Source organism: Lampris incognitus, chromosome 2 (genome assembly GCF_029633865.1).
Source record: "Lampris incognitus isolate fLamInc1 chromosome 2, fLamInc1.hap2, whole genome shotgun sequence".
NCBI lineage: Eukaryota > Metazoa > Chordata > Actinopteri > Lampriformes > Lampridae > Lampris > Lampris incognitus.
The window spans coordinates 25,753,470-25,775,185 of NC_079212.1; the positions used below are offsets into that span (position 1 = coordinate 25,753,470).

At 44.0% G+C, this 21,716-nt stretch overlaps 1 protein-coding gene across 1 annotated transcript in view; it reads left to right on the plus strand.

The window, feature by feature from the left end:
* hspg2 (heparan sulfate proteoglycan 2) overlaps positions 1-21,716 on the plus strand; it is a 129,021-nt gene that overhangs the window by 80,195 nt on the left and 27,110 nt on the right. The window contains exons 35-57 of the mRNA XM_056302214.1: positions 5-97; positions 221-313; positions 426-656; positions 825-938; positions 1,117-1,244; positions 1,579-1,665; positions 1,920-1,978; positions 2,205-2,369; positions 3,008-3,118; positions 3,825-3,925; positions 7,422-7,602; positions 11,305-11,364; positions 13,224-13,346; positions 13,777-13,929; positions 14,076-14,236; positions 14,529-14,606; positions 16,330-16,465; positions 17,211-17,359; positions 17,716-17,866; positions 19,637-19,780; positions 20,635-20,769; positions 20,984-21,165; positions 21,388-21,583. Coding sequence (XP_056158189.1) covers positions 5-97; positions 221-313; positions 426-656; positions 825-938; positions 1,117-1,244; positions 1,579-1,665; positions 1,920-1,978; positions 2,205-2,369; positions 3,008-3,118; positions 3,825-3,925; positions 7,422-7,602; positions 11,305-11,364; positions 13,224-13,346; positions 13,777-13,929; positions 14,076-14,236; positions 14,529-14,606; positions 16,330-16,465; positions 17,211-17,359; positions 17,716-17,866; positions 19,637-19,780; positions 20,635-20,769; positions 20,984-21,165; positions 21,388-21,583 — 3,031 coding nt within the window. The remainder of the gene's footprint in view (positions 1-4; positions 98-220; positions 314-425; positions 657-824; positions 939-1,116; positions 1,245-1,578; positions 1,666-1,919; positions 1,979-2,204; positions 2,370-3,007; positions 3,119-3,824; positions 3,926-7,421; positions 7,603-11,304; positions 11,365-13,223; positions 13,347-13,776; positions 13,930-14,075; positions 14,237-14,528; positions 14,607-16,329; positions 16,466-17,210; positions 17,360-17,715; positions 17,867-19,636; positions 19,781-20,634; positions 20,770-20,983; positions 21,166-21,387; positions 21,584-21,716) is intronic.

The following is a 21,716-nucleotide window of genomic DNA, read 5'->3' on the forward strand; positions in this document are numbered from 1 at the left end:
TTAGGTGGGCTCGTATGGCGGCAAGCTGAAATACACCATCTCCTACGTGGCTGGTCCTAGAGGAACGCTGCTTGACGATGCTGATGTTCAGATCATTGTAAGTATGCTGTAAAGCAGCCTTATTGCTTGTCGCTGCACTTACTTGTGGTCACATGCAGTTTACTTTTTGCTCACCTTTACCATTTTGCTGACTTGTCAGTTGATATGGTTGCTCCTTTAGGGCAATGACATCACCTTAGTGGCGCGTCAGACATGGCAGAGGAGGCAGCAAGGCACCAGAGAGTCTCACCAGTTTGAGATGGTATTCAGAGAGGTGAGTGGCTGACAATAGCCTTTTTATCATGGCCATGAAGAGGGTAGTTTTACATTTAGAGAGTTTCCTATTACACAATAACCTCCTCCTCCCATGTCTCTTTCCAACGTAGGACAACTGGCGCCGTCCTGACGGCATGCCGGCCACTCGGGAGCACCTGATGATGGTTCTGGCTGACCTGGATGACATTCTGATTCGGGCATCCTACTCCACTGAGATGCGCTCATCAAGTATCTCTGATGTCAGCATGGAGGTGGCGGTGCCGAACTACAGCGGCTTGTCACAGGCCCTGGAGGTGGAGCAGTGCCGCTGCCCTCCTGGATACCAGGGACTCTCTTGCCAGGTTGCTCCTCATTCTTTCATCTTTATGCATCCCTTTCTGATATAGCAATTGGTACTTGTTGAATGTAACCGTAACCATCAATAATTTGCCGAGTGCTCTTTTGTAATGCAAGTACAAAACTTTTTGACATTAGATATCATTGTCTCCCCGTCAATACATCTCCATCAGGACTGTGCCCCAGGATATACGCGCACTGGAGGAGGTCTGTACCTGGGTCACTGTGAGCTGTGTGAATGCAACGGGCACTCAGACTCCTGCCACCCTGAGACCGGCATCTGCACGGTATGGCACACAGTCAAGCCACAGTGTATATTGCAAAGCAGTCAGCATAGTTCAAAACTTAATTCGGTCTTTACTCATAACTCAAGACCTTAATTGCGGTTTGTGCAGAGGACATTTTACTCATCACAAAGCATTCCAAAGATCCCTGAATATTTTGCATTTCTCCTTCTTTTTCCAGAGCTGTCTGCACAACACTCAGGGTGAACTCTGCGAGCAGTGCGCGCCCGGATTCTTTGGTGATCCGACTGTTGGCACCCCAGAGGACTGCCAGCCCTGCGCCTGCCCTCACACTGACCCAGACAACCAGTAAGTACTGGCAGCCTGTGCTCACATTCCCATTCCGCTCATAGCTTCAGTCCAGTTGGTGTCGGGTTCTCCTGTTCCCACGTACAACAAATTGTACTTATAAGCATGTGCTTTGAGTTAACTTCATTTACTTAATATTTACCTAGCCAGTGCTTACCATACATCATTTATGTTGACTTACCTGTTACAATACTTACTCATTTATAACAATTTGGGGTTTGTTTGCTTTTGGTTTTACAATAAAAACCAGTAGATGTTGATTTTGAAATGTGTTACTGAACTACATACTAGCTCGCTGTGTGTGTGTTTTTTGTGGGTAAAACCAACTAAATAGGTTCTCCCCTACCTGTGAGAGTCTTGGTAATGGAGGCTACCAGTGTACTGCCTGTCAGCCTGGGTACACAGGCCAGTACTGTGAACGGTAAGATAACCCAACCTAACCTGGACCAAATCAATATCATTTTTAACACATCATTGTGATGTTAAATTCACCCACCGCAATAGATTGGAGTGGAATTTTCCCCAAAGTGCAAATCCTGCCTGCCTAACTTCTTATAGAGGAAGTCAGACCTAACATTCACATTCTTGAAGACATCGCTACCATGGTTTACCAACTTCACGTCACCATCTTGTCTGTGATTAAAGCCTCTTTCTGTCTTCTTTCCCATCCACCAGTTGTGCCCCTGGATATGTTGGCAACCCCCAGGAGAGAGTAAAATGTCGTCCATACAACGGTAAGTCTCTTCCATGGCTATCAAAACTATGAGTGGAGTATGAGGAGAAAATGGAACATACTGTTACAGTGATGCCTGCTTGTAAGCATACATCTCTAGGAGGACAACTCAATAGCCATACACTACAGATATTTGGCACAAACAGGATAGTACAATGCTGCAACAAAAGAAAAGACCATAGCCTTTGTATCTCTGACATGTTTGTTTTGACCTTGACCTCCTGCAGCTGCAGCCTCCCTGGTAGTAAAGGTTTACCCAGAGAGGGTCCTGGTGTCCCAGGGAGGCTCTGTCACTCTCAGGTGCCAGGTCACCGGCTCTCCTCCCCACTACTTCTACTGGTCCAGAGAAGATGGACGGCCCATCCCCAGCAATGCTGATAGACGGAGACAAGGTACAGCATGGTGTGAATGGCATGCAAACAGGCCATCTCGCAGAAATGCTATAGAAACCTACTATGGGGCATCCGGGTAGTGTAGCAGTCTATTCCGTTGCCTACCAGCACGAGGATTGCTGGTTCGAATCCCCGTGTTACCTCCAGCTTTGTTGGGCATCCCTACAGACACAATTTGACGTGTTTGTGGGTGGGAAGCCGGATGTGGGTATGTGTCCTGCTCGCTGCACTAGCGCCCCCTCTGGTCAGTCAGGGCACCTGTTCGGGGGGACGGGGGGAATAGCGTGATTCCTCCCACATGCTGCATCTCCCTGGTGAAACTCCTCACTGTCAGGTGAAAAGAAGCACCTGGTGACGCCACATGTATCAGAGGAAGCATGTGGTAGTCTGCAGCCCTCCCCGGCTCAGCAGAGGGGGTAGAGCAATGACCGGGACAGCTCGGAAGGGTGGGGTAATTGGCTGGATACAATTGGGGAGAACAAAAAAAAAGGGGGGGGGTTCAAAAATAAAAGAAACCTATTATAATCGCATAAATCAAGCAATTGAGTAAAATAACAGAATATTGCAGGCTACACAGTTTTTTTTTTCCACAAAGCTAATAATGTATTTTTGATTTTTTTGATCCTCTCTGTGTAAAGGAGAAGAGCTATACTTCCCAGTTGTTCAGCTCAGTGATGCCGGTGTGTACATCTGTACCTGCAGAGACCAGCGCAGCACCAACAGAAGCCGTGCTGAGATTGTTGTCACGCGTATGTATCAGTCCCACTGCTACATGCACATAGGCTTTCATTCCACTTGTCCCTTGCTTTACACTAAATGGAGACCATCAGGGGTGTAGCACACATGTTTTATCTGGGTTTGTTTAGCTGCTAACTAGTATGAGACCTCATCGCTCAAAGGTTGTTCAGTGATTGTAGGGCACTCTTGGTATTTCGAGTGAAGGCACTGGTGTATAATAGCATAAAGGAGCCGAAGCAGTGAGTTTGACAAATCAGACAAGCTAGGGAATTGTCTTTAAAGAGAATTAGATCGGCTCCATGTAGTTATCTATGACTGTCTACTAAGACTGACTGATTCACTCTGATGGGGCACAGCCCAGATTTGACTGGGAGCTGCATTTTTCATGCTTTTCAAGCTTGCTTCAAATTGGCAGGTTCATCCGCCTGACTGCCATATTTGGCTCATGACTATATTTGATCATGTGAGGTTAAATTCCTCTCATGATGGGCTGAAGATGCAACCCCAAGTTGTCAATAATGAACGGAAAAAAGAATAGAATGAATCTATAAATAAGTAAGTAAATGAATAAATGAAACACTATGGTTTGTTGCAGATATGTCAAGATTTAATGAGATAAAGTTTATTGTTAATTGATTTTAACCCCCTTAAAATCTCAGTTTTACAAGAGCGCTGTCTTACGATTGCTGACCAATTTTCATCTCTAAATTCTGACAGCTTCCTCATCCAAACCCATTGAGGTGACTGTTGAGGAGCCCAAGGCTCAGACTGTCAGGGTGGGGTCGACTGTCAGCTTCATCTGTACCGCCAAGAGCAAGGTAATGATCTATCTATCTATCTATCTGTCTATCTGTCTGTCTGTCTGTCTGTCTGTCTGTCTATGAATATAGAGATGCACTGATTGCAATCTTCTTGGCCGATTCCGAGTTCCAATTTTTTTAAAAGGCTGACCTGCCGATTTCCCGATTTTGGCCGATTCTGAATTTTTTTTCTTAGAATCATAATTGATATACACAAACATTTTTGTAACTTATCTTTAATGGACATTTCAATTGTATGTTCATAATAAAACATTGACTAACCTTTACATTTTCTCCAAAACTGCACCAGGTTACAGGACCTTCTGTCACTCTCGAGTAAACAAATCTCAAAATAAAACAGTGCTCCAGGTTACTGGACAGAGCTTTTATGCACAAATGAAATCCAACTAAAAATGAACTGCAGTATATCCCACTTTATCTAACATGTTTTACTTTCCCAAAGTTAGCAGTGGTTTTCAATGACATGGTTTAGTGTGTGTGTGTGTGTGTGTGTGTGTGTGTGTGTGTGTGTGTGTGTGTGTGTGTGTGTGGCTGTGACATTACTGTCTATGCTGCTGTGTGTGCAACGCGAACCAACATGAGGTGCATGCGTGTAAATTTTTTTTTTTTTTTTTAATTTCCCCCCCTTTTTCTCCTCAATTGAATTTGTTGGCCAATTACCCCACTCTTCCGAGCTGTCCCAGTCGCTGCTTCATCCTCTATGCCGATCCGGGGAGGGCTGCAGACTACCACATGCCTCCTCCGATACATGTGGAGTCACCAGCCACTTCTTTTCACCTGACAGTGAGGAGTTTTGCCAGGGGGACGTAGCACATGGGAGGATCACGCTATTCCCCCAGTTCCCCCTCCCCCCTGAACAGGCGCCCCAACCGACCAGAGGAGGTGCTAGTGCAGCGAGCAGGACACATACCCACATCCGGCTTCCCACCCGCAGACATTGCCAATTGTGTCTTTAGGGACGCCCGACGCATGTGTGTAAATTTCAACGGCACAGGATCGGATATATCTGAGACTGACCGGCCGGTCACCAGTCATGGCCAGTCAAACTGAAAATCAGCTTATTCTGGTCACTGGCTGATCAATTGCTGCATCTCTATACATATAATATAATATTAGAAATATCATATCATATCATATTATATCATATCATATTATATTATATTAGAAGAGGAAGAGAATGAAGGCAGAGCCAAGGATCAAATGGTGGAAGTTGAAGAAGGAAGACTGTTGTGTGGAGTTCAGGGAGGAGTTAAGACAGGCACTGGTAGTAGTGAAGAGTTACCAGATGGCTGGGCAACCACTGCAGAAATAGTGAGGGAGACAGCTAGGAAGGTAATTAGTGTGTCATCAGGACTGATGAAGGAAGATAAGGAGACTTGGTGGTGGAATGAGACTTAGGGGTGGTACAACAAAGTATACAGAGGAAAAGTTTGGCAAAGACAAAATGGGATAGTCAGAGAGATCAAGAAAGTAGACAGGAGTACAAGAAGATGCAGCGTAAAGCATAGAGAGAGGTGGCAAATGCAAAGGCAAAGGTGTATGGTGAGTTATATGAGAGGTTAGACACTAAGGAAGGAGAACAGGACTTGTATCGATTGGCTAGACAGAGGGACCAAGCTGGGAAGGATATGCAGCAGGTAAGGGCGATCAAGGATAGAGATGGAAATGTGCTGACAAGTGAGGAGAGTGTGTTGAGATGGTGGAAGGAGTACTTTGAGGGGCTGATGAATGAAGAAAATGAGAGAGAGAGAAGGTTGGATGATGTAGGGATAGTGAATCAGGAAGTGCGGTGGATTAGCAAGGAGGAAGTGAGGGCAGCTATGAAGAGGATGAAGAATGGAAAGGCAGTTGGTCCAGATGACATACCTGTGGAGGCACAGAGATGTTTAGGAGAAATGGCAGTGGAGTTTTTAACTAGATTGTTTAACACAATCATAGAAAGTGAGAGGATGCCTGAGGAGTGGAGAAGAAGTATACTGGTACAAATTTCAAGAATAAGGATGATGTGCAGAACTGTAGCAACTACAGAGGTATAAAGTTGACCAGCCACAGCATGAAGATTTGGGAAAGAGTAATAGAAGCGAGGTTAAGAGGAGAGGTGACAATTAGTGAGCAGCAGTATGGTTTCATGCCACGAAGGAACACCACAGATACGATGTTTGCTTTGAGAATGTTGATGGAGAAGTATAGAGAAGGCCAGAAGGAGTTACATTGTGTCTTTGTGGATTTAGAGAAAGCTTATGACAGGGTGCTGACAAAGGAGGTGTGGCATTGTATGAGGAAGTCAGAAGTTGCTGAGCAGTATGTAGGAGTGGTGCAGGATACGTATGAGGGAAGTGGGACAGTGGTGAGGTGTGCAGTTGGAAAGACAGATGGGTTCAAGGTGGAGGTGAGATTACATCAAGGATCGGCTCTGAGCCCTTTCTTGTTTGCAATGGTGATGGACAGGTTGACAGATGAGCTCAGACAGGAGTGTCTGTGGACTATGATGTTTGCGAATGACATTGTAATCTGTAGCGAGAGTAGGGTGCAGGTGGAGGAGAGCCTGGAGAGGTGGAGGTAAGCGCTGGAGAGAAGAAGAATGAAGGTCAGTAGGAGCAAGACGGAATACATATGCGTGAATATGAGAGGGAGGACAGTGGAATGGTGAGGTTGCAAGGAGGAGAGGTGATGAAGGCATATGAGTTTAAATACTTGGGGTCAACTGTCCAAAGTAATGGGGAGTGCAGAAGAGAGGTGAAGAAGAGAGTGCAGGCAGGGTGGAGTGGGTGGAGAAGAGTGTCAGGAGTGATTTGTGACAGAAGGGTACCAGCAAGAGCTAAAGGGAAGGTTTACAAGATGGTAGTGAGACCAGCTATGTTATATGGTTTGGAGACAGTGGCACTGACAAAAAGACAGGAGGCGGAGCTGGAGGTGGCAGAGTTGAAGATGCTAAGAATTTCATTGGGAGTGACGAAGCAGGACAGGATTAGGAACAAGTATATTAGAGGGACCGCTCAGGTTGGACGGTTTGGAGACAAAGCAAGAGAGGCAAGATTGAGATGACTTGGACATGTGTGGAGGAGAGATGCTGGGTATATTGGGAGAAGGATGCTGAATATGGAGCTGCCAGGGAAGAAAAGAGGAAGGCAATAGAGGAGGTTTATGGATGTGGTGAGTGAGGACATGCAGATGGCTGGTGGGACAGATGTAGAGGACAGGAAGAAATGGAGACAGGTGATCCACTGTGGCGACCCCTAACCGGAGCAGCCGAAAGTAGTAGTAGTAGTAGTAGTAGATATTAGACTTTTGTGGCTTTGCTCTATGAGAGCTCTCTACTTTTCAGAGTGTAAAGAGGCAAAGTTTTTGCTTTAGATCCTACCCCAAGGCCAAAAAATTCATTACTCCTTTATTTACTCCCTCCTGAGCTAATTGTGCAATTGAGTGAATTTTTCCCATTTGTGCTGTTCAGAGTTTGTGGTTCACATGTGTTTATTTGTATTCCCCTTGTTAGTCACCAGCCTACACCTTAGTCTGGACCCGACAGGGGAATGGGAAGCTGCCCAACCGGGCCATGGACTTCAATGGCATCCTGACTATTCAAAACGTCCAGCCTGAGGATGCAGGCATCTATGTTTGCACTGGCTCCAACATGTTTGCTATGGACGAGGGCAATGCCATCCTCTACGTGCCAGGTTTGTGATCCTAGGCACTGTATTCCGTTATCCATCACCCTCTTCAACCCTACCAGCTCTGGCTCCCATCATTTTCACCTAACCCACTTCTCCCACCATCTCGGAATGGTGCATGCTGCCCTGTTTTGACTGCATTTCTCGTCATGCACTGTCAACACTTAGCGATAGGCTAACAGCATAATAAGCCTGCAGCTCTAACCTCCAAGCCTTTTGCCCTCTCACATCCTGCTCACAGATACTATATATATAGATATATACGTGTCATTATCAATCTATCAGTGCAGCTCTTTTTTAATGTGGCTTGTATGTCTCTAATCACTGCATCTTCCTACACTTTGTATATTCGTTTTCCTGGAGAATTATACAGCTTGTGGGTCTTCATATTGCAAAACTTAAGAACACAATGTTTACATATAACATAAGGGGTCAGACAAAAGCGTAATTTCAGCTTTATTACCAGTGAGTCCACATCTTGTTTTGCCTTCGATTATAAAAAACTGATTTTGCTCTAATTGCAATAACACATCCTGCTGACACATAAGCGAGGTGAGCAGTCATTTGAATGGCTCTTTCAATAATTTAGGGGTGATTTCTTTCCGACAAATCACTACTGGAATTACTGCTGGGTTTTGTTTTGGTCCCCCCCCCCCTTTGGTTTTGTCGTGGTGCGTGCTAAATCAATCGGTGGTGGTTTGACTGCTTCTTGATTACTGGTGTAGCTGATCTTTTGCCGACAGGGTGTTGGTATCTGGTGTCTGTCTTTTACTCTGGCTTCCTGGTTCCTCCCTACCTGAGCTGTAGCGTTTGATGATGAGGAACGTGGATGACATGATGGGTGCTCAGTGACTCTTGGACTGACATTCAAAGAGGACTTCAGTGTTGCTGACACAAAAGAGAGAGCTAGGAAGAAAACTTAAGAAAATAATAGGAAGAAGCCCAGTAGTCCCCTTTATCCACCCCAATTTGTTCTGCTCCACCACATACAGTGTTTGTCCCTTTATTACTGTCTGTTGTGTTATTTTGTGCTTATTATCTTGTTGAATGTCAATGAACAAAATGGTGCTGTCAGCCATACAGTGTAGGTTGAACATCTGAGTAAATTCACTATACACTTAATACTTTGAAAGTGCTGCCATACTTAAAGAACACTGTTTTGCCGTTTTAGTAAGAATTCAAACTTTGTGCAATTTCAGCAGTAACAAACGTCTTCTGTTCGTATTTATCTTTTTTTTTATGATCTGACTTGAAATGCATTAAAAAAAAAGAAAATGCTTTTGTTCTAATTTTATACCAAATCATTTTAAATGTGTACATTGCACACCTTATATTTAAAAATTTGAAATCCATGGCACAGGTTTTGTGAACGATTTAGTTACAGTCAAACGTACCAAAATAGTATAATTACTGTGTTGAGAGATTGTTTTACAATTATTTGATGGAATTTGTCGTGTGAGTGCAACTACCTTCCATGCCGTGTGTTTACATCGAAGCTACTAGATAATCTATGAAATATTGATTTATTAAAAAAAAAAATGCAGAGGTGTTGCCGGGAAAAAGTTTCCCTTCATCTTAAAGAAAGTTCTGCTCGTAATGCATGTCATTAAACTTAGGGCACATTTTGAATGATTTTATTCACGATGCAGTCAAGGTGTCTTTACCATGTTTGCGTTTTATGTTTTTTTTTACTCCGAATCTTTCTTCATTATGATTTCTACGTAACTTACAGCTGTATCCAATGGTGCTATTGTAAAGATATTCCTCTTATTGATTTTATGTTGTTTTTTTTTAAAATTTTACGAACACATAGCTGATGTAATACACTCATGTCACAATGTATTGTATTTATCATAACTGTGAAAATGTTTTGTAAAACAGAGCAATTTGATTAAAATAATGACCATAGACAAAAGTGATTTTGCAAGTTAATGGCTAGGTACCTTGACATACCTCTTTGTCTCAGTGAAGTCAGCATAACCACAAGCTGTATAAGACAATCTGTTCACAAACTGCAAAAATGCACAGACTTTTAGCGTTGCTTTTTGTCACTAACCTGCATGTCTAATATGTGGCTTTCCATTCCATTTGCCTGTATGTCTTCTCTGGAGGTTTATGCCCTACTCATAGTCATGGTCTTTGTGTGTATACTGTATGTGAGTGTGTGTGTGTGCTGTTCTCATCTTTGCATTTAAGGTTACAGCAAACCTTGACTTTGGACGCACAGGATAAGTACAGAATTATGGGACATTGCATTGTTTACTTGACATTTGGGAGTGCTGTCACCTTAGTAAAAAATATGTAAAAAAAAAAAAATCACTCAATCAGTCCTGAATTTGAAGGGACCATCAGGCAATAATGCAGCCCATAGGTTAATTCTAACCTATAAATGTACATCTAAAGGTAAGTGCCTGGGGATGCATTAGAAACACAAATAACCATTATGATAAGGGACTTTCAAGTTCTTCATCTAATTTTTTTATTGAAAAGTCAGGAGGATGGGCGAGTTCTTCTTGCACTATAAAATCTGACAACTACCATAAATAACACCTAGAAAAAAACGTAGGTGGGATGGCTTGGTGGCGTTTCCATTCAAGTTCATCTCACTGCCAGCCACTTTGTGTGTTTACATTTTGCCTGATGCATTTTTTTTCTTTTTTCTTTTTTAATTAATGGTTACTAAAACCTGGCAGCTGGTGGATGGATATCAGTATCCACTGAGGTCAGTCAGTCAACTGAACTGCAAAGAAGTCAAGCTTATTAAGATATTTCATCTGGCCTTAAATCTCATACTGCTTATTTCAAGATAGTACTACTAAAATGTGTTTCAAGATATTACTACTAAAATAAACGATATTATCTACCCACTGGTAGATAATATTGTTTCTTTCAAAAAAGTGTACTTCTGTCATGATTATAAGTCTTGTTATAGGAAATTTAAAAAAAAATCCCTATAACAAGAAAAAGATCTCCTTAGAACAAGAAACTTGAGTCAAGATAATCTTTCTCTTTTGGAGAAAATGTCTTGACACAAGTCTGAATACCAGGACACAGGTGCACTTTCATGAAACAAGCAGTAATATCTGCAAGTGGGGTAATTCCCCCCCCTTTCTCTCCCCAATTGTATCCGGCCAATTGCCCCACTCTTCCGTACCGTCCTGGTTGCTGCTACACCCCCTCTGCCGAGCTAGGGAGGGACTACCACATGCTTCCTCCAATACTTGTGGAGTCGCCAACCGCTTCTTTTCACCTGACAGTGAGGAGTTTCGCTAGGGGTACATAGCACGTGGGGGGGGGGATCAGGCTATTCCCCCCCAGTTCCCCCTCCAGAACAAGCACCTCGACCCACCAGGACACATACCCACATCCGGCTTCCCACCCTCAGACACGGCAAATTGTGTCTGTAGGGACGCTCGACCAAGCCAGACGTAACACGGGGATTCGAACCGCCGATCCCCATGTTGCTAGGCAACGGAATAGACTGCTATGCTACCCGGATGCCCAAGTGGGGTCAATTTAACCAACAATATCTTGAAATAAACATGAGATAAACAAGATAAAATATTTTGATAAGTTTATCTTCATTTGCCGTGTGGCCCCAGTGGCGGTAGCATTGGAGAATGCTGATGCTACTTTTGGGCTGTTTCGCTGGAGAACTGACCTGTCAGTTTGCCTGTCCTGTCCCTCCCTCCCCTACCCCGTTTCCAGAGGCCTCACAGACTCAGATGTTTTACACAGCCTATGAAATGTTTGAAGGACATAGAAAGCGTAAGTCTGCATGGGCATGGTCCCTCCTCTGCCGGGCTCCCCAGAGCGGTCCTTTTCTTCTCCATGCCATGCATGCGTTTCCCAACTGCAACATGGGTAAATCAGTCGCCTGGTAATGCTCATGTACAACCAGCCCAGCAACAGCTGTAGAAACCTTCTGCGTAGAAAGATGACCAAGACCATTAGAGCCGTGGCAGGTGTTGATGGTAAGAAGACATCTTTAGATCAACTAAGATCTAAAAATGGATATTTGATTTTGAGCATATCTAATTTAATAAAGTCTCCAGCTTTAGAATTGCAGGCTAAAATGAATGGACATGAGATGTTTGTCATTCATTTCAACTATGCCTCACTTAGGTAAAGCTAACATATTGTACATGAGTATTACTGGGTCCTGCCTGTCTTTGGGGTCATGCGGGTCCATCACTTCTGGGGAAAAAAATGCATGTTCATTTCTATGGGAAATTCCTCATGAATGTTGAGTACCCTCAAAACCTATTCACCCAGATAAGCTTTTACTGCAAAAAGAAATTACAATAACTTTTACATCATAGGTTTTACTCTTTCAAAATCTCAGCTTGTTTTCCAGAAGCACTTTGAAATACTATATTGAAATATGCATAAGTAATAAGTATGGCCCCTGTTAAACCAAATGCATTACTCATATAAGTTATCTGTGTAGTGGATATGTACCTAGTTGTTCACAGTGATACTCAACACTCAGAGACAACCCAAACTCTCCTCACACTCTCCTCCAATCTCCACTTTCCTCAGAAACCATGCTGAACTGGGAAATCGCAATCGTTTGGGCTTCAAACATCATACTGTGCCTAACACATCCCATGACAACTTCATCACCTTCTGTTACTTTACGTGACTGTAGCCTAGCAGGCCTGATCCCGGTCAACAAGTTGTACAGCTGTCGCTGTTTTTCCTCTGCACCTCACCCTGGTGCCAGACTGTAGGAATCATTCTTAAACTGACACAGTAAATGACATTTTATGAAATGTCTTTGGGCTCTTTCATAGACTTTCCAAAAGTGCAAACTCACTTAGTATATATGTCATTTGACAGCAAATGTCCAGACGTGCACACATACAGTTCCCGAAAGAACTTGAACCAAATGCCTGCTGAATGGAGATGTCAGATGTGCAGTTATTTATTACATACCCATAAAATCCCAAGAAAGAAAAACAAAAAATCCCTTAGATGTCTCAAAGGCTTCAAATATCTTTGCAAAGGAGCCTCTATTCATCTAGTTTTGAGTCTTTCACCTCGCCCTTGTCTCCCGGAGAAGGTGGAATCACTTGGGCCTTCATTGTATTACTCTTAGATCAAAGAGGTCCAAGTTCATCTCGGTCCACTCTCGTCCCAGAGGTTTTCTGCCTGCTTAGACAGCCCGATAGTCCTCCCTGGCTACTGAAAGAGCGCTTTCTTTTGCTCTGTCGCCCTGGGATCATATGGGATTGAATATGAGGCCTAGCAGCCAGCCAGTCTGGCACAGACTGCAATGTGCCCAGAGGCCATGCCAAGGCCAGCCTGCCACTTTCCATTTGTGTCATCTGCTCTGAGGCCCTTGGCTGCTGATGCTGGGGGGGCACATGGCAGAGGTTGCCTGCCACTCTCACACACTCTGTATCTGCAATCGTATGCATCCATCCAAGAGATTCCTTACAGCTTACTCTGTGTAATGCCCTGGACAGAGGCTGCAGCTCACCCCTGGCAGGGTTTCATCTTTCGCTCTACCGGCAGGTCTACACAGCCAGCCTTACCGCTCTCTACCTCTTCCCAACGTACCTACGGGATGTCCAGCTTTCTCCATTTTGTTATATGCCTGACTGCTGTGTCTTCTTCTGTAGCTGCAGAGGGAGCCCAGCCAGTGGCCACCGTCACTCCTTCTGTACTGAATGTCCAACAAGGTCAGAGGGCAGAGTTTCATTGCATGGTGACTGGGAGCCCTACCCCTGCCACTGAATGGATAGGTAAGAACAGATTTGACCCGGGCCCCCTCCTCTACGAATTTATATTGGACTTTGTGTGTGTGTGTGTGTTTGCTTTTTTTCTTTTTTTACGTGGCATAGCTAACCACAGGTCTGGAAAATTACCATATACTAAAGGCCTACTTCATCACAGCAGATGCCAAGCCCTGAAAAAAAAACCTCTTGACATTAAGTTTGTTTTTCCTCAGTAATAAGTCAATGAAACAGAGGTGATTTTCCGGCTCAGATTCATTTTGGACACCCAGCCCAGGCAGCCAATTATGAGAACATTTACAGGGTTGGCTTGGTTGGAAAAAAAAAAGAAAAAGTACCCTGTGTTTGTGTGTGTGTGTGTGTGTGTGTGTGTGTGTGTGTGTGTGTGTGTGTGTGTGTGTGTGTGTGTGTGTGTGTGTGTGTCTAACTGTTGTAACAGGAGGTCCAGGTAACAGAATGAGTCCCAGAGCTGTGGTACGTGGCGGGGTCCTGACGTTCACATCAGTGGACAAGGCTGATGAGGGAGAGTACACCTGCAAGGCCCTGAACACTCACGGCGAGCACACAGCGCGGGCCTCTCTTTACATTCAAAGTAGGCTTCATGTGTGTTTGCATGTAAAAAACTGCAACTTTAAATAAGCTCCCCCCATCAACCACTTCACAGTACTTTATTTAATTCACAATTTTATTTGTCATCTGAAGTTTTAATTCCATTTCTAAAACGCATGTTTATGTCAGCATCCAGCCCAGTTAGCCTAGGCACTCATCCCCAAGTCCAAGTCAGTCCCCAAAATATCGAGGTCCACGAGGGGGACACCCTGAGACTGTACTGCCGAGCATCCGGATCGCCCACGCCGAAGCTCACCTGGCTGAAAAACGGAGGACAAATCCCTCCACAGGTGAGATAATGTTCCTCAATGTCAGTCTGAATGTCAGCATGGATTGATTAAAACCTTAACTAATGTATTTACATTCTAGTGTGCTATATCTGTATCTTGTATCTTGTGGTGCGACTGGTGCTGGTGGTATTTCAACATGCCTTGTAAGGACTTTGATACAAATTGAAAATGCTACCACTGTTGCAGTATTTTGACCATGTTTCATTTTTACTTTTCCCTCCTTTTTTTTGTTTTGTTTGTTTTCTCCCTGTTTTTTCATCCCACCCTGTTCTGTTGTTTGACGTTTGCTCAGGCCATTCCTTCTCAAGGTTTCCATCAGTTTAAAAGCAACAGTCTCGATGTGTTACAGAGACGTATTGAGGAACTGCAGGTCTGTCCATCTGTCCTCTGTCTGTCTGTCCCATGTCTCACCTCCCACAAGTTGTCCTCCACTGACCACAATGTCAAATAAGTGCATGATCGGAATGTGTCCTTAATTCACATTTTTGTAACTCCCATTAATTTACTACAGCAAGTAGCCGCTCACTAAAATTGAATAATGAATGCTAATGCCACACAAAGTCAATGAAGTCACCTAGCTAGGTTTGGTTGATTTCTAGGTTTTCATTTATGGCATGGACTACTTTGTTTTGGTGCTGCTTGAATATAAGTGTTCCATAGTCCTCTGTTTTGTTACTGTCCACATCATGCCATTCCTGACATATTTGTGTTCTAAACACACAATTGTCTCCCTCCATTCATTGAGTGTATTAACAGGGCTAAGCATACAGTAGGTACTGTAGGTATTTCAGACATATTTTGCTCCATGCCAGGCGCAACAGCCCGCTGCCCACTGCCTCAGGGGGGCTTGTGTTAGTCTGGTTTCTACACAGGTCTCCTCAGCTCACCGAGGGCTCCGGGGCCCGTTTAGTTCTGCCTCAGAGAGCCACTGCATTGAGTCAGCCTTTCCCAGGGGGAGCGGGGCTCTGCCGTGCGACCACGCAGAAATTCTGTGTGCTCTAGCAAACGGGTTGCTTTGAAAACTCATCAATGGGTGCAGACACACTTTGAGCCAGGTCCCGCCTCAGCCACTGCTCAGTTTAGCCTTGCTCATGGTTGAGTGGGCCAGAGCTAAGCAGCTTTGTCCATGGATGCCACAACGCCCCCCGGATACAATAATCCCCCTCCGAGACCCTCCCTTCCCAATTCCTCTCCCCTCCGAGGTGTTTCCAAACTTTCCAAAAGTTCCAGTCATCCTGGCCCTGGGCAGACTGGGGTTGCCATGTGGTGCAGAGTGTAAACAAGCCTCTTGTTGATTGCTCATGAACCGGTTATTTCTTAAATTTACAGGAGTATCTGTTGCAGAACAGTACTATCTTGGTTTGTTTGGTTGACTGACAGCACATGAGTAATGATGTGTTACAATGCCTGTTACAATTTTTTATTATTTCTAGAGCAACAAACAGGCTGCTGATTTTTCTTAACATTATCAAAGATTTAGCCAAGAGGAGCACTGCTTTGAACTGCTTATTTGGTTTCTGCTGGCTTATATCAGTTTGTCTTAATCTGTGTTAATCTTCATCTTTTATCTTTAATCTTGATCATCATCATTTATCAAATCAACAATTCTGTGTAGTTTTCAAAAACTATGGCATCATAAATTTAATTTTCAACATCTGCAATAATATATTTTCATATTAACAAAGTTTAACCACATAAATCATCATAATAATGTTGGCAACATTTTGTACACAATTTTATTGTGCAAGGCACGTATTGCCAGAGTGAACTTAAAGAAAAAAAATCTATCTGAGATAGAACCAAACCGTAGCAGTAATAACATTTGTCTTGTCTAGAACTTTTGTGTTAGTATTACCTTGTGATCATTTGATCTCATGGTGTTAGCAATGTCACATTTGTGTTGTGTCAAGCGACTCTACACATTAGACAGGTAAGTGATGTGCTATGTCTTCTATAAATTGTTTCTGTGATGGTACGGTGTAAGTATAAATGTTCTGATTAGATCATATTATTCAAATGCAGTGTGCATAAGCTCATAACACTCAACGGTCTATGTCTAAAACTGGTTGTGATCTAATCTCTTCTCTCTCCAGGCCCAAATGGAGCGCACTGACATCGGTACTCTGCTCATCCCAAACGTCAAGATGGCCGACTCGGGCACCTACATGTGTGTGGGCAGCAACAGCGTTGGCTCAAATAGGGCTCCCATACAAGTCGCTGTACTTAAAGGTGAGAGGTCACATACATAGCCTCAAAGTAGTCAAGCAGTATCAGGCTATTACAGCCAATACTGACGACATATTTAGGTGCACAGACATAACAATATTATAATTGCTATAGCTGGGTATCCAGGTAGCGTGGCAGTCTATTCTGTTGCCTACCAACACAGGGATTGCCAGTTCTGGCTTGGTCAGGCGTCCCTACAGACACAATTGGCCGTGTCTGTGGATGGGAAGCCGGATGTGAGTATATGTCCTGGTCGCTGCACTAGCGCCTCCTCTGGTCGGTTGGGATGCCTGTTCAGGGGGGAGGGGCAACTGGGGGGAATAGCGTGATCCTCCCATGCGCTACGTCTCCCTGGCGAAACTCCTCACTGTCAGGTGAAAAAAAGCGGCTGGCAACTCCACATGTATCAGAGGAGGCATATGGTGGTCTGCAGCCCTCCCCAGGTTGGCAGAGGGGGTGGAGCAAAAGCCAGGACGGCTCAGAGAGTGGGATGATTGGCCAGGTACAATTGGGGAGAAAAAGGGGGAAAATCCCCCCCCCAAAAAAAATTGCTATAGCTGTGTCACATTGTTCATCTCTCTGGTTTTGTCTGCAGCACCATTCTCATGTGAAGTGTGCAAGGTGCATCTTAGTGATTTGCCTTTGTAAGGAAAGCCCATGTCAGCACAGTGTCTTTTACAAGCAAGGAACCTGCACTATAAACCCGTCATAAAACATGATGTGTCGTGTTTTTCTGGTTATGCAATAGATCATAGTTCTTCAGCTATCACTATACAGCCATCTATAGCTGATGTACAGGAAGGACAGAGTCTGGATCTCAACTGTCTTGTCCCTGGAAACCCTCCTCCCTCAGTCACTTGGACAAGAGCCAGCGGACGCCTCTCCTCCAATCACCAGGTGGGGACAATATGCACACAATGGCATGCATGGATCCAAAAGTACCCGTGCAATAACATGTCCATAATACTTAATGAGAGTTGCCCTATAGGCCTACAGAGGTGCAGTAGAGTTAGAATTATAGATATGGTATAGAAGAGAGCTTTGCTTGTTTGAAATCATTTATTCATATTTAAGCAAGGACAAATATGGGTAATAATCATAATTTTTGTCATAACAGAAAGAAAATTCCATTTCTTCTGTATAGTCAACTGGATGCATTTGGGCATTTTAACTCACATAAATCTCATTGGGGTTTTGCAATAATAGCCAAAATCAAGTGATGGTCTTGTCATTCCCTTGTCTGTTGTGTGAAGGTTCTGGGCAATCAGCTACGTATTCTATCAGCCACCCCGGATGACTCGGGGGAGTATCTCTGTCGGGTGCAGGGAAATCCAAGTTCTGGAAACCCTGGATCTCCTGTCCGCCAGGCCTCAGTCTCTGTTTCTGTCACCTCATCCTCCTCCAGTAAGTTGGACAATATGCTCTAAACTACAAACAGATGGTATGTAGATTGTCCTGTTTCACAAAATGGATGAAATAAGACATGTCGGATGGTACTTGAACGTTTTTACCCATGCATTGAAAATACTAATGACACCATTCTGCAACCCTTGCACGTTACTCAACTATGCCCAGCACAAATATGGCTAATGAGAGTGCTGGTCTCCGGCTGATGATGACAGAGGTAGTTAGAGGCAGAGAGGAAAACCTTAGTGATATGAGGGCAGGACAGGGCAGGGTTGTTCCTCTCAGTCTAGAACAACCACATGTCATGGGTGGTTTTTCCAGCTGTGCCTTCCAGCTGTGCTTTCACACTGGTTTGGTATTGTGACCTCAGGGTGTATGTTTTTCCCCCACCTCTCTCCCATGATCTCATCCTTACTTGCGTCTTCAGCACTGTCTTGCCTTCTTATTTGGACCACAGTAATACTGTGGAGCAGACATATAGATAATCAGTTGCCATGGAGTGTCAGAAGTATGCAGGTTTTCTGGTACACTTTTCAATGAGGCATACTTTATACTAATTACTTGAGTATTGCTTAGAAACTCATTTATTGAATGTTACAAATCGATAATAAGATCTTATAATACATTAATAAAAGGATTTTTATGGTTGCCAGGTTGGGAGCCTGCATTTTTATCTCTCGGAAATAACGTTATTGACGAGGAATGCGGAGTCACATTCTCAGCAAGTGGCATACAAATATGACTTGACAATGTCTTGTAATGCATTTGCAAAAGTCGATTTTGGCACAGTAGTGACGTGAACTCCAGTTACAGCGATTGCCTTTAGAGTTAAGGTTAGGCAATGATTATTGAGGCTGCCATTCTACTATTCAGCTATTCGCATCTAATCATGTGGTTTCTGAGAGAATGTCTATAGGGACCCTCCCCATGTGGGCTCCAAACTTGGCAACCCAAAAGGACTTTTTATCAATGTGTTATAATTTATTGCTATTAAATAATAACATATTAATAAGGGAGTTATTAGCCATTATAAAGTAATTAGTAACTACATATAAATCCTTTATAACATGTGTGTTACTGTAAAGTTCAATCCAATTGAAAATAAATAACTAAAAAAATAGCTAGATAAAAAAGTCATGATTCTATTTATGAAGAACTTTTCTTCAAACACACATTTATAAAGTTCAATGCTGGGGGCGTCCGGGTAGCATAACAGCCTATTCTGTTGTCTACCAACATGGGGATCGCCAGTTCGAAGCCCCGTATTACCTCTGGCTTGGTCAGTTGTCCCTACAGACACAATTGGCCATGTCTGCAGGTGAGAAGCCGGATGTGGGTATGTGTCCTGTCCGCTGCAATAGCACCTCCTCTGGTCCATCAGGGTGCCTGTTTTGGGGGGGGAACTGGGGGGGATAATGTGATCCTCTTATGTGCTACATTCCCCTGGTGAAACTCCTCACTGTCAGGCGAAAAGAAGCGGCTGGCGACTCCACATGTATCGGAGGAGGCATATGGTAGTCTGCAGCCTTCCCCAGATTGACAGAGGGGGTGGAGCAGCGACCGGGAAGACTTGGAACAGTGGGTGAATTGGCTAAGTAAAATTAGGGAGAAAAAGGGGGAACAAATCCAAAAAAATAAAATAAAATAAAATAACAATGCTGACTTTGCAAGCCTGATCCTCAGGCAGGCAATTCCAAACAACGTGGCTAAATGAAGTGACATTATCATGGGACGCAATATTAAGTTGAATTCTGGTTTCCGGAGCAGGGCTACAGACCCCCATCATCTCCATTGAGCCCCACAGTGCTGCCGTGCGGCTGGGAGACTCAGCAAACTTCAGGTGCAGGGTGTACAGCGGAGCCCAGCCTGTCAGACTGGAATGGAAGCTGTCGAACAACCAGCCCCTGCCAGGTGAGGATCTGGAGACTGTGCACGCCACATTTGATAAATGAGCTGACTTTCTGGGAGGAAACTGTATTTGGTGATGTCAGTGTATGAGCAATTAGCCTTTGGTCAATTATTCATAACTCCCTTTCAGTAACCCCAAGTCAACCTTGCACCACCCAACCCCTCAACATTTTGGCATTACTTAGGCAAAATGTGCTCACCATTTAGTGTATAATTTAATATGAGCAGAATAAGGATTTAAGGCTTTAGACATTTGGTTTTGAAAACATCAACTAGATTCAAGTCTCAATTTAGGTTGCATGCTTCTGTGTGCCTCTGTAATAATTCTGATGCCTCTATAATCAAATGAGATCATCATGGAGAAAATTAGATATTGCTATATAGTAATTTCAAATGCTTGTCTCCGGGTCAGATTTCCCACAAAATCTGACAAAATGATTTACGACACGTGTGGGACGCATGGCCAAAATTAGATACACATTCTGTCATCGCTGTGTATCTTGCAAACAGCTGTTTTTCCAAAACACATCTCTCACTCTTGTCTTCAAAACAAATGCTCGAGCTACCAGAGGGTGAATGTAGATCCCTGCGACAATGAAGTTGCTCTCCCACGAAACACGAGCACTTTTGCCCACAGGGGCACGCAAAGTCAATAAAAATCCCAAACTCCTCATAGCATCTTTAAATATGATTCCTTTTGCTCAAAGTCTCTGAGCTCTTACTTCCCGCTAGCATCTTTTGTGGCCTCCGGGTGGTTGTCAGACCAGATGTTGAGAACTGCTGTCAAAGCAAGTTTAGCATTCTCTTGTGGTATCTGCAGCGGAGACAATGCTTACGTTGCCTCTCTATTTTTACAGATAACGTCAAAATTAGCTCTGATGGTTCTGTTATTACCATTGCCAATGCCCGCACCGGCAACCAGGGCACTTACCGCTGTGTGGCAAGCAACCTGTTTGGTATCACACAGAGCATTGTGTCTCTGATTGTCAGAGGTAAGTTTTATACATCCACACACAGTCATTGACATACGAAGCGGATTTTCTTTATAGCAGGGAAGAACACTATAAGATACAATCCTTCAGCTGCAGGCTAAAGTGTCATAGACACACACTTCCAAACCTCTTAGACCCACTCTCCAAAGTGGAGGGCTCCCCTTAGTGGCCAATTGGGTTGAAGGCCTTAACAGTGTATTGCATCTTATGTTAGAGTCTCCTGTGGCCACTGTCACCCCCACTGGACCTGTGCGGGTCAGGGTGGGCGAACCCATCAACCTGGAGTGCCAGGCTTCAGGAGAGCCCCGCCCTTCAGTCACATGGCACAGGGTGGACAGCACCCGGAAGACCATGCTGAGCAGTCCTGTTCCCATGGAGTCAAATGCTGTCATGCAGGTAAGAGCATATTCATTGACTCATATAATATTACTGTATATATTACACAGGCAAGGTTTACAAGTATGTCCTGTTGTCTGTTGCCGTTTGGCCTGCATTAGTTTCACCAAAAGGGTGTGAAGAATTTATTACACAGCATAATTTGAATTCTAAAGTTAACATCTATCGCAAGCTTGTGGGCATTTTGATGACTTCGTGAATGTGTTTTTCTCTCCAATGCAGGTGCTAGTAGCACGTTCGGAGGACAGCGGCACATACGTCTGTACGGCCCGAAACAATGAGGGCACCTCTGAGACCCGGGTGGAGGTTATTGTTGAAGGAAGCTCTCGAGTGCCCACTATGCCCCTTGCCTCTGTTCCTGAGCTCCTGATGATTGTGGTGGAAGGACAGACAGCCACACTGCACTGTGATGCCCAAGGTAAAGATGGAAAAATATCATAAAAAATGCATGGGAAAATTGCATCGGAATGCACACAAAATATTTATGCCAGGAATTCATTTTCTCCCCTTGGTCTTTGACCAATGACTTACTGTATCACCGGGCCCAGTAT